At 44.8% G+C, this 12,411-nt stretch overlaps 6 protein-coding genes across 6 annotated transcripts; 3 read left to right on the top strand and 3 right to left on the bottom strand.

Annotated features, from left to right (window-relative positions):
* Positions 1–347: 347 nt before the first annotated feature.
* J7337_005592 (uncharacterized protein) lies at positions 348–1,400 on the bottom strand (the record flags this gene model as incomplete). The annotated part of the gene is made up of 2 exons (XM_044823267.1): positions 348–1,176; positions 1,234–1,400. 2 exons carry the CDS (start codon positions 1,398–1,400, stop codon positions 348–350), a joined length of 996 nt encoding a protein of 331 aa, XP_044681758.1.
* Positions 1,401–2,145: 745 nt separating this feature from the next.
* On the bottom strand, positions 2,146–2,497 carry J7337_005593 (uncharacterized protein; the record flags this gene model as incomplete). The annotated part of the gene is made up of 2 exons (XM_044823268.1): positions 2,146–2,327; positions 2,392–2,497. 2 exons carry the CDS (start codon positions 2,495–2,497, stop codon positions 2,146–2,148), a joined length of 288 nt encoding a protein of 95 aa, XP_044681759.1.
* Positions 2,498–4,568: 2,071 nt separating this feature from the next.
* On the top strand, positions 4,569–6,299 carry J7337_005594 (uncharacterized protein; the record flags this gene model as incomplete). The annotated part of the gene is made up of 4 exons (XM_044823269.1): positions 4,569–4,612; positions 4,703–4,868; positions 5,018–5,093; positions 5,149–6,299. 4 exons carry the CDS (start codon positions 4,569–4,571, stop codon positions 6,297–6,299), a joined length of 1,437 nt encoding a protein of 478 aa, XP_044681760.1.
* An 861-nt stretch (positions 6,300–7,160) lies between these two features.
* J7337_005595 (uncharacterized protein) lies at positions 7,161–8,295 on the top strand (the record flags this gene model as incomplete). Its single annotated transcript, XM_044823270.1, has 2 exons — positions 7,161–7,165; positions 7,191–8,295. The coding sequence occupies 2 exons, from the start codon at positions 7,161–7,163 to the stop codon at positions 8,293–8,295; spliced, it is 1,110 nt and encodes a 369-aa protein (XP_044681761.1).
* Positions 8,296–8,903: 608 nt separating this feature from the next.
* J7337_005596 (uncharacterized protein) lies at positions 8,904–9,539 on the top strand (the record flags this gene model as incomplete). The annotated part of the gene is made up of 1 exon (XM_044823271.1): positions 8,904–9,539. One exon carries the CDS (start codon positions 8,904–8,906, stop codon positions 9,537–9,539), a length of 636 nt encoding a protein of 211 aa, XP_044681762.1.
* A 210-nt stretch (positions 9,540–9,749) lies between these two features.
* J7337_005597 (uncharacterized protein) lies at positions 9,750–11,675 on the bottom strand (the record flags this gene model as incomplete). The annotated part of the gene is made up of 1 exon (XM_044823272.1): positions 9,750–11,675. One exon carries the CDS (start codon positions 11,673–11,675, stop codon positions 9,750–9,752), a length of 1,926 nt encoding a protein of 641 aa, XP_044681763.1.
* Between the last annotated feature and the right edge of the window lie 736 nt (positions 11,676–12,411).

Genomic DNA, 12,411 nt, shown 5'->3' on the forward strand with positions numbered 1-12,411 from the left:
TGCTAAAACAAGAGGGCTCCCCAAGATTCGGTGGTCTAGCAATGTTTGCTGAGAAAAGGAAAGCAGTTACGGTGGTAATTGGAGCGGAGGATACCCTCGTATGTACGGTTACATGTAAAATGATCAATAGTCCTACCTTAGCTTCTGTCAAGCATCATAGCGACATCTAAACTCCCTGAAGTACACCCTAATATATCTAATGAAGGTGTTGATGGTTCGAACTAAATGAAATAAAAGCTTGATATTGCGCGACTGAAACTCCATGTCTAGTAAAACTAGAGGTTGGTTATGGTATCTTGTATTAGATTGCCAATAGGCCAGAGAATTTTGGAATAGGTGTATAAGCATTAACGGCCAGTCAAAACGGCTGCTAGGTGCTGTCCCTTGTTGCCTCCCAGGTACAGGTCGTCGTCAGTAGTATCGCGAACCATATCTACTGCCTCACTGTATCCTCTGGTGACTGTATCTTCATCCACCCTGAGTCCGTTCTCAACAAGGGCCAGGATGACGCTGCGGATTCGCGCAATCTCGCGCATGGTCGACACTTCCATGGGATCATTCTGACTCGAGTAGACCTTGCTGCTAACATTCTCCTCCATACGATTGATGCCCGCTGCCTCAGCGGCCGGGTCGCTTTCTATGTGTTTGCTGATCCAAATGTATCCATTTACCCCAAGAAGGACATCGACCTTGCCGCCGGCGTTGGCCACATCCATTGTCCAGACCTGTCTCTTGGATCGAACGACACCACCGCCACCACCGGTTCCAGTGACAGCGACGAAGACACCGTTGCGAAGCTTACCATACTTCAAACTGCGGGTGTGGAGACTCGCGGCACCGTCTTGGTGCAGCTGCTGGACTTCGGCGACAACAAGATCACCTTCGGCGAAGAAGCTGCGGATTTGAAGCTCATCAGTTTCAGTACGCTTGCGGAGAATACCACCGGGTAAGTTGATGGCTGAGATTTGGAGAATGGCAAGCTGAGACGCGGCTACATCGACACGCCACCGCTTTGCCTGGACTTCGACGATTCGACCAACGACCAAGTCACCAATCTCCGGAGTGTAGCGGGCTCGGAGAGGCCGCACAGAGAGCAGCTTGTTTGTCTTTGTGAGAGTACCAGCAAGAGAAGATTTGATAGACGATGACCCAGGCGGTATGTAAGTGCCGTGTCCACTGAAGAAGAAGTTAGTGACATAAACAATTGTGAGGCTTGACGTGCTGAAAGCTTACCGCATCCATTGGGCATTTGAAGTTATCTCAGCGCCTGGAGTGAGAATGTCGTCGGCCGCAACACCAGCACCGCCTTCTGAGTCGGAGTCAGAGTCGGAATTTGTAGCTGCAACAGCCTGTGGTCTCCGGGGCGTGGGAGGCTGAGGGTTGAGGATTGTGATAGGCATGGTGAGATGATGGCGAGATGGGTAAGCAAGGTATGAGCTAGCTATTGCGGCCAGATGACCGTACAAAGGCTTTGAAGAGGTCCTTCAGTATGTTGTATTCGCATACAACAAGATGTATTCTGTAGTTTCTGGTTGGTGAGCCTCACGGTCTCTGTCGTCGCTTTTTTGGGGTTGATGAATGAGTATGGTTAAAGATTCGATGTGGGGCTTTCAAGTTGAGATTTTAGTGTTTTAGGACACAGCGCAGCAGCTTATACGGAACTCCAGCGACACAACGTCAACCCATCAACGACCTAAAACAACTGTAATTTGGTAAACTGTCACTAGGGTTCTATTCGGTTTCTTGGGAGTTTCGTTTTATTAACTAATTCTAGGGCCTTAGTGACTCGACACTAAATGACCAAAGCTACGAGTTTCGCAGTATGTACCGTAAGATGTTGCACTTTATTAAACACCATTGAATCATCATGTCTGCCCCTTCTGCCCCTTCTTGCTCCTTATGCTTTAATTACTAGTGTACGAAGATGGGCATATGCATGGTACGCGTGCAGTAACGCAGACTGGGTGACAAAACAAGCACCCAACCACTTGCATAATAGTACTAACACATGGTTTTCTGAAATAGAAGATAGTTGGAAAGCCAGAGCTGGCCGAAGGGAGCCGCACCGGGAGAGATCATACAAGGGGATGCGTATTGGAATTGAGATGAGTTCGCTGCATGATTCGTATTGTGGGTATTTTCTGATTATTTGAAAGCTCGCCATAGTCCCATCCACACCAGAGCAAGCGAAATAGATGTGATTCCAAACTTGCGACTTCTCATACCGAATGGCGACTTGCTCCGTAGGATCAGCTCCTTTTGCTTATCAAGCTGTGACATTCCGGAAAAGTAGCTGTAAGCTCCAAGGCCAAAGAATGCGCCGCTTCCTATCATTATATTAGGTTATTCTGAAATGCAAGAAATCGCAACAGCCAAATTCCAAAAACTGACCGACGACTTTGCAAGGCAAACAATCATCTCCTCTGTCCTGGCGCAGGATATTTTCAAGCTTCTCTGGCTTCTCAAGAGCCTGAACTGTCGGTATTTTGTCAGACATTTTGGGTGTTTTCGTACAAACAGACGCTTGATTTAATCTCAACTTCTATGTACAAAGGTTGAGGCCGCGTGATACCAAACTTTGATTGGGCAGATGGGCAGATGAACTTCGGGCTGTTTGCTGAGTCATGCTTGTCTAGGGTCTTGGCGGCTCATACCCGCACAGCCGGCTGTGCGATTAGTGTCACGTGCTTATTGCACAGCTGGCTGTGTGAATAAGGACTAAAGGCTTATTTGCACAGCCCTTTAATATTATTTTAATTATTAAAAAGATAAAATGTCTCTATAGTAATATATAAGGTATAGCTAATAAGGTCTTATAATAAAAATAATATAATATAATACTTATTTTTTAATATATTATATATAAGGTATTATATATAATACTAAAAAATATAATAACTTTAAAAGTAAGTCTTAAGGTTATATAGTATTGCCTTTAACTTTATAATTTAACTAAATAAGTAGCCTTAATTTATAAGTATAAAAAGATATTTTCCTTAGCCTTAGTAGGCTAAAGGCCTTCTCTATTATTACTTAATTAAAGTAATTAATACTAAGGCTTTAACTTTAAAAGCCTAATTCTAAATAAGCTAGAAACTATAAAGACTATCTAAAGATATTATATTATATAATTAATATTAATAGCTATAACTATCCTATTATAGTAATTAATACCTATATAAATAGTAATCTAACTAATATTAATAATCTTAATATTAATAATATTTTTAATTTATATACTTTCTTTTAGTATTTAAATATTATAAGTAAAGACTTACTATATATTAATAAATTAATGCTAATATAGTAAGTTAATTTTATAATCTTTAATTATACTATAAGGCTTTTAGATATATAAAATATATTTATTATATTAACTATTATAAGTAAATTAAGGGCCTTAGAAGACCTAGTTAATTACTTAAGGCAGGATTAAGATTTATTAATAGAGTAATAGGCCTTTATTATAGTTATTAGATTAGGTAGTAGTAATAGCTAATATTAGGTATAGTTTATAAAGTTAAAATATATAGTTAAAGTAATTAAATTAATAGTATAAATATTATATTATAAGAATTAAAGGCTATTATAAGGTAAAAGAAAGGAAGTAAAAGGGAAAAGAAAGATAAAAAGGTAAATTATAAAATAAAGGTTTTAGTATTAAGGGAAAAACTGTAAATATTAGTAGGCTAAAGCTAGTTTAGTGGGTTAATAATAGATTAGATTAGGTTATAAGGTAATATAGAGTAGTATAAGGAATATAAATTAAGGGTAAATATAGCTAATTAATATTTAGGTTATTTTAATTATATTAAATTTAATAAAATAGCTATTAAAATAGGGTTTTAAAATTAAATTATATAAAAAATAGAAAAAAATTAATAAAAATCTATAATTATTATATATAAGCTATATAAGCTATAATAAGTAATTAAAGTATTAATATAATTAAACTTAATATAACTTAAATATAATAATTATAGATTTTTTATAATTTTATTTAAATTTTTATAGATTTTAATTTTAAAACTTTATATAAATAGCTATTATATTAAGCTATATATAATTTATTTAAAAAAAAGTTATTTAATAAATTAATAGTTATTTATATTAAGATAATAAATATTTATAAAAAATCTTATTAAATACTTTAAAAGTTAAATTATATAATAGATATTTTATTTTAATTTATATAATAATAATTAATATAACTTTTTATATATTTAAGTAAGATTTAACTTTAAAAGCTTATATTTTAATTATATTAGCTAATATAATTATAATATATATATTAATAAATAGCCCTGTTTTTAAGCTATATTCTAATATATTATATATATATACTATATTCCTAATTAAAAGAGATAAATAGCTTTAAAGTAAAATACTAGGCCAGCTGTGCAGATAAGCACGTGACACTAATCGCACAGCCGGCTGTGCGGGTATGAGCCGCCCTAGGGTCTTGGGTCTTAGTGTGAGTTTCGTCATTGCTTGGACTCTCGTCGGCGCAAAGCGAAGCTACTGTACTTACCTTGTCTAACGCACTGACTTCCAGGGAGGTCATCACCATGAACGGAGTTATTGAGGCACTTCACATTTACGATGATAACCGGTATGTCTCGTAGAAGCGTTTGAACGATCAGGCACCTTACTTATCTAACGTTTTCCCGCAGAAACCCTATTCTATCACATACCTACGCAGGGAGGCCGTTGTCGGCAACTCATCTCCTGCCCCTCTACCTAGAACACCCTCTACCGCGACCGAACCTGATCTACCTCCCCAATACGAGCCCCCCAACGCTCGTCTTCAGTCTGACGCACGCGAACCTCTTATTTCTTGCTACATCGTCGACCGAAATCGAACCCTTGTTAGTCTTTGAGTTCCTACACCGTATAATAGATGCATTTGAGGATTTTCTTGGCGCGCCACTTCTGGCTGTCAAGATCGAGAACAACTACGACATAGTTGCACAGCTCCTAACGGAGATGTGTGACGCTGGTACGATAAGCACAACAGAACCGAATGCCCTACGTGAAGTGGTGGAGCAAGAAGGCTGGGTTGGAAAACTACTGGGAAGCATCAATCTTCCAGGGTTCGTGAACCATTGAGCCTGTGGGGGTATTTGAGCTAACCTGTGGCCAGAAAAGCTCCTCTGGGCGCCAATTTTTCGAATTCAAGCACACCATCCATACTGCCCTCGAACTCAACCGCTTTACCATGGAGGCGAGCCAACGTACGGCACACGTCCAATGAGATGTACGCAGATATCGTCGAAACATTGTCAGTAACGCTTGCTCCATCAGGAAGACCTCTCGCTGCCTTTGCCAATGGAACGATTGCATTCACCTCAAAGGTATCAGGTGTTCCTGATATTACGCTTAATATTACTAGCCCATCAGGAAAACACAACCTCGGGGGCATCATGGAACTACCAGTGTTCCACCCGTGCGTGCGGCTCAACCGGTGGAAAGAGAGACCAGGCGAACTCAGCTTCATTCCCCCTGATGGAAGATTTATCCTGGCAGGATATGAAGTTGACTTACTGCCTTTTTCAAGCGGGAAGAGCGGAAGTCTCAGCTCCAACAACCTCAAGTTACCGATTAATATGGAAGTAAAAACAGGATTAGGTGCGACAGGGTCAGATTTCGAAGTCCGATTACAGGTCAACAAGATTCTTGGAGCACCTTCGCCAGCATCATCGGGACTGGGAAGAGGCGGCAGTGGAGGCCGATTAGGCGGGCCTCATCCTGGATCACCAGGAGCACCTTTGATGGACGACCTCACTGTGACGATCCCCCTCCCAGCAGATGTCAGGAACTTATCTGAGATCCGGCCTAGCAAGGGCGACGCCAGCTTTAATCCAGGAGAGAAAGTCTTGGAATGGTACATTCCCGCAAAGGAGCTCTCATGCGGAACAAGCTACTTTGGACTCAGAGGTACTGTGGTGGGGCCGCTGACAGAGGAGGGTGATGGGGGATTCGATCCTAACGGATTTGGATTTGGAACCGACTACACATTTGACGGGCCATATCAGAGCGTACCTGTTGCCAAGGCGGCGCAGAACTCGGGGAGCACAGGCGACGACAAGGACGCCAAGAAGATCGCGCAGAACAAAATCCTGATGCCCACATCGGCCTCAGTAAGCTTTTCGGTCAAGGGATGGTTGGCAAGTGGTCTGAAGGTCGAGAGTATTCAACTCGACACACGCAAGAGTAAGGGCCTAGGAGATAGTGTCAAGCCATACAAGGGTGTCAAATACTTGACAATCAGCAAGGGAGGTGTGGAAATACGATGTTAATTAAGGAGACGGGGAAACACACAAACATGAGCAATAGACTTAAAGATGCTGTGCTGAGCCAGGTGTCTCGATAGTCGTACTTGCGGGCCAATAGGAGAAGAGGTAGAGGTCATGACAAAAGCAAAAAGAACGTATGTACCTGTCCTGTCGTACTTCTTTCTGTATGTATGCAATGGCTCGTTGCCGCGGGAGTGAAAGAAAGGGAAATTTAGGAAGTATCGTCTCGGAGAGCCTCCCAAGGAGCGACGGAGCTCCGAAGCCGTATGAGGTCGGGGCATCGGCTCTAAGTGTGGGGCCGGGACCCCAGGCATCACGCAACGGATAATGCGATCGCGATATGATTGGATGGACGAAGGGGGAACCCGTCCCGATGATTTTCACGACAATTCAAGAACTCCCCCAATTCCGAGGAATCAGTACGTACCCTGTCCCACTAACATTACCCCGACGTCACGCAAACTCCCGAACCCCAGACCTAGACCGAGAAGACTGCCCCCAAAGGGTGATCAGTCTCGTGGGTTTGGTCTGGGACCTGGGACTGATTTCTTAGGCACTTCGTTGATTGCAAGTAGGGATGCTCTTTCTCCTCCTGTGACCTCTTTTGTGTCCCGCTTGCCTACGCATTTCACCTCAGCATGAGATCTTCACTTTGTCCATCCTGACCTCTATCTTCTGCCCCGCCGCTCAGACGGCAATGGACAAGCTCGCGATGTCCACGATGCGGTGCTGTCGCACTTACACGATAGCCAACCCTATTCGCTCTCCCGTTTTCCCACAAAGCCCAAGTCGACCGTCATTGCAGGCTTCACAACACCACCACCAACAACAACAACAACCAAAGCATCAACTGTCACAACAAAGATGGCGTTCTACACATCGCGGCGGCACCAGGACAGCCCTATTCTTCCCCGGCCAGGGCGTTCAGCGGGTTGGCATGCTGAATCCATGGCTCGAGGCTTTCCCTTCGACGGCATCGCAGTTACGGGACGAGATCGACGAATACATGGGTTACAAGCTCTCCGACATAATTCAGAACGGGCCATCAAAGGTTCTTACTGAGACACCTAATGCGCAACCGGCCATCATGGCTACGTCCATCTTCATCCTGCGCATCCTCGAACGCGAATTCAACTTCAAAGTCACCGACCACTTCGATGTGACGCTGGGACACTCACTGGGTGAGTTTGCCGCTGTCGTCGCGGGCGGCTACATCTCCTTCCAGGACAGTTTACACCTCGTTCGTAAACGGGCAGAGGCAATGTCGGACGCCACGAAACATGCAATTGAAAACTATGGTGGCGAGTATGGCATGGTGGCAGTTATATCTCACCCGGAACACATGGACAGCCTGATTCAGGCCATTCGAGAGTTTGTCAACATCTCAGCTGAAGACCAGGCCGACCTGCCACCGATTGAACAAGTTTTGATAGCCAACATAAACAGCAAGAATCAGATTGTACTGAGTGGAAATATCGAGCGTATAAAGACGCTCATCGCCCATGTCCGTCAATTCCTTGGCTACGACCCGCGCGCCGTCCGTCTCAAAGCCGACAGTCCTTTTCACAGTCCCATCATGCAACCAGCAGTCACCGTAATGCGCCAGCTTCTAGAAGAACCCAGCAGGGTGAAGGGTCGTGAAAAGGAGGACGTTGTGACGTTCCCAGGCATATTGCCCATCGTGAGCAACGTATCTGCGCGGCCAGTTTGCTGTAAGAAGGAACTCAAGGATTTGCTGGCCCGCGGCTGTCTGGATACAGTTCGTTGGTGGGATAGCATCAAATACCTAGACCAAGAGGCGCGCATACGACGATGGGTGGGCGTCGGACCTGGAAAGGTCGGCCGTAATCTTGTCGGAAAAGAGGTCGGCATGCGTGGCAAGGACCTTGTGAAGGGAGGGGGCGTATGGGCTATTACAGATCCATCTGAGGTTGAGGAGGTTCTGAGAGGGCTTGAAGATACGGCGAATCTCATGGAAGATGATGAGTATTCAGAGTAAAAGCACGAGCTTGTTTGTGCCCGGGATATAGGAGACGGCTGAACAACCCTTGAGTGAGTAGTCACATAGTTCTGCATTGGGAACTATTCACTACCTATTATGAATTCGGGATGTGTTTTAATAGGGTGGGATATGCTGCATCAAGCAAGCGATTATGAATTTTCACTATTATTGAATTGTTTTGACAGCATAAACATATGGATGCTAAGCAGTGCTATATACGTACTTGAAGACTTTGTTCAGTTACCCATCCTGTGAAGAATAATAGACATCCATGTATGGAGGGACAATTAATGGTTTCTCAGTTGATGGCCGGTTTCAGACAATCGAACTAAAGAGAGACATTCCAGCCTCCAGCCGCCTCATCATGCTTCCAGCTTGGGACTATAACTAGAATAGACATTTCCAGTATTGAGATCAGAGATGAATCTCATATCTACTACAATCTAAATATTCATTTGCCTTGCAGAGTGTTCATTATGTTGACTCTAGAGACTGGTGGGGATTACAAGTTAAGGTTGCCCGCAGGCACCAAGCGAGCATGGAGGCTCCCACTAAGCCGAGCTTCCTCTTTCAACCTTCATCTTCGTCAACAAGCTGTGATAACCATGTCCACCGCAATACCTTCAATCGCCTGCCTAGGCGTTATCGGCCGAAATGTTAGTATAAAACACCAAATTGCTATGGTTCTCACTGAATATCCGCTGACGCGCCATGGCTACACACAGAACAACCCCCTCCATATCTCGATCTTCCCCTCGCTCGATCCAGTAACAAATACGTTCGCTCCGATTCGCACACCTCTCCAGTTCTCCCTCCTGCTCTCTTCCACTATCGATGTCTTTGATCTGCGCGCAAAGACCAACGCAGTCTCAGGGGTTGGCCTCTCGGGAGACTTTGGACTTCTCCACGCTGTCGATGACCGCCTTGCCGCCTACGGCTTTGAGACCAACACAGGCGTCCGAATGGTCTGTCTTGTCGATATGCGCGGTCGGCGTGTCGATGGCAATGCCCCCGTAGCTGCAAGTCGGGGCGCTGCTGCAGGTCTACGCGATGCTGAGCTTAAACCCGTCTTTCGCGCCATGCAGCATGCATATGTCAAGTTGTTACAGAACCCATTCTATGACCCGGACGACCATGCTCCACTGGGCGGGAGAGGGGGCAAGAAGATCACAAGTCGCAAGTTTGCTGATGACATGAAGAGGATAGGAGAGGGCTGGACCCCGGGCGTTACAAACCTCTAAGTTCAGCTTGGATTGGGTAGTGTATGAGTAGACCAAGCAAGATACAGGTGCATGGCGTTTTGGAGTCTGGCATAACGGTATATCCGGTCATAGACTACCTAGATATTGCTCTTGCATGGGCAACTGATTTTTCACGGAATGAGTTATGTCTGTTTGTTTTGGAGTAACTGTGTGCATATCTTCTCTGTTATTCAGCAGGGTGGTGTTGCTCTACGCTCTCTTGTCGGAGTTCCTGAGATCCTCGACCCTCCATTTTGATAGCCCAGCCATCTCCTCAACCTCCAAACTTTGGCCCATGCCTTCATTCTCGCTCAGTCGCTTAGCGCCGATCTTATGTTCAAGGCGCTTTGAGACTTCACCTCCCTCCCAGTGCCGAGCCTCGATAGGTAGCGGTTGCCACCAATCTCCTGTCCTGGCATGCCACTGTGCACTACATAGTTCCCATAGACGAGAGGTTGCTCGCTTATACGCGAAACGCTCATCCTCTCCAGTAAAAGCACTGGTGTTTGCAAAATCAACCGCCTTGTTTTGTAATCCAAAATCAGAGTCCTGGTCAGGATCATATGAGGAGGTGCTCGACTTTGTGTCATAATAAGCAACATTCGGTCGGAATGGAGACATTTGATCTTGATAGACTTCGGCAATCGTTTCGGATATGAGGTTGTCTGGCTCGTTTGCACTGTTTGTCTTGTCAATCGCAGGGGTCTTCATCTTTGGGAAGAAGAGAGTATCTGGTGGGTTTTCAGCTCGGATTATCAGTTTGCAGCGAGCTTCGTATAGAGCATCCAAGAGCGTGATGAAACGCCGAGCTTCATTCTTCTTTGCGTGCGTGAGAATGGGAACATTATCAATGATGAAGGTATGGTAAGTAGAGGCCATTGTGATGTAATCAGCTGGGCCGAATGTTTCCACAAGGCTTTCAAAGTCCCATAATACATAGCCGTTGTAATGTCTAGGGGTGTGTACCTGTCGACCATATACCACTATAATCGATGGCTCCCATGGCAATGGTTGAGGCCCCGTCCACGCCACAGCCGACTCGACTCGTTCTCGCCATTGGTCCTTTTCACCTTTGGATAGATAATAGTTGACTGGCTTCTTGGCTCCAGACTCAGACTTGTCCTGAGTAAGCACTTCTTGCAGGCCGGCTTCATCGCCGGCTTCACCTTCGACAGCATCTCCAATCACAGCTTGCGGACTGATCGTTTCCTCCTTTCTTCGCCAATCTCTAGCTCCTTCCATTTGCCAAAAGTCGCATCTAGCCTTTAAAACTTCAAGGAAGTTTGCAAAGTCGCTGGTAGATCCATATAGCTCCCCTCGGGCCCGAACTGCACTGCCCAAGAACTTGCGAATCAGTCCTCTTGTCGGTGCGGGCGTGTAATCAACTCCAATTGCATTTTGAAGCTCCTCCGGCATACGGTTAGAGGATGCAATAAGTACACCGCCAAGCTGAAAGAATGAGATGAAAAGATGACTGAGAATCTTGCTGGCTGCTTTATCAGGCAACTGAAATTCGTCAAGAAAGAGTATTGGGGATTCGTCGACCAGCTTTTTTGCCATCCATAGGATAGAGTAGTCTGTTTCGCCTTCACTGGCTCTGAAAGTTGTCTTTCGGTGCTGCTCGAGTTGTGAAATAGTGTATAGCATAAATGTATTGAAGTGCCACCTCCTCTTCCGCTCAGTTGGCAGGCCGTCAGCGAGTAAGTCAAGGAGCATTGACTTCCCAGTACCAACTTCTCCTGATAAGAATAATCCCCGAGGTGAGTCTATCTCAATGGCAGACTCGTGGTTTGTGAGTGTCCGTGTCAAAGCAAGACTCTCTCTTCCTTCGGGTGTCGAGAGGAGGTGCCTAAACAGTGGGTTCCGCCATATTGAGTGATTCCGTAACGCAAGGATATTTCCACTATCGTCTTTTACTTCTTCCTCAGGCTTTGCCTCTGTAAGGCGGGCTACTTGATTCAGGCGCTGGCGGTACTCTGCCTGGGGAGTGTAGTCTTTGATTCGGTTGTATATCTTGTGTAAGTGCCGTGCGAGCCTATGTTGAGACGGGTCAGGGGCGTAAAGGCCAGCGGCAACATGAGCCTGATACTTGACGAGTGGATCAGTTATGACTACCGCTGTGGAAAACCGTCTCATTTTCAGGTCTTTATCAGCCTGCCACCATGAACGCTGAATGATGAGCTAATAAGTAGATGGATCTAGCGGTTTCGGCACAGGGTAGGCATTTAACAGGATCTTTGCTGGCCGCGTGGTTTCGCTGGAGATTGAGGCTTCAATCTTGTGGATGCAGACGTTGGTAGAGATATAAACTTTGGAAATTTACATGGAAACTGTACGTTGGAGTGAAGATGAAACCGTTGGGCGTTCTGCCATGTGGTGATTGGTGAATTTCACGATCATCTATTCGATTTGGTCGTTATCAGATCGGAAAAGCCATGTGCATCATCGACTTAAATTTAGGTGCCTTACCCTAGAGATATAAAAGTTATCATGGACAGCACATCCCACACAGTTCAAAGGGTTCTAAATATATACTATCATAACATGAAGAATCCTGCTGTATCTACTGTGCCTGCAATCTCCATCAAGACATCTCATCATAACCAGATCTTATCACAGCCTGGCTTGATGAAAGATATAATTGCAAGCCCTACCTACGAGACTACCAGTGACCTGCCTGATACCTAAAGTACCTGACCTAGGGGATGTAAGAAACCAGGAACATTGACCCCAAATGGCAGAAAGACTTAGCCAAACTGCTACAAAATTAGGAAATTATAAGTCTATTTCGGCATCCCCTGTTGAGGTCTCAAGTTTTCTTTGCCCCTAAGACTTCCTTTGCAACAATGTCCCAGCATAGGTAGTCTACTAC

The sequence above is a fragment of the Fusarium musae genome, chromosome 4 (genome assembly GCF_019915245.1).
Source record: "Fusarium musae strain F31 chromosome 4, whole genome shotgun sequence".
Lineage (NCBI taxonomy): Eukaryota > Fungi > Ascomycota > Sordariomycetes > Hypocreales > Nectriaceae > Fusarium > Fusarium musae.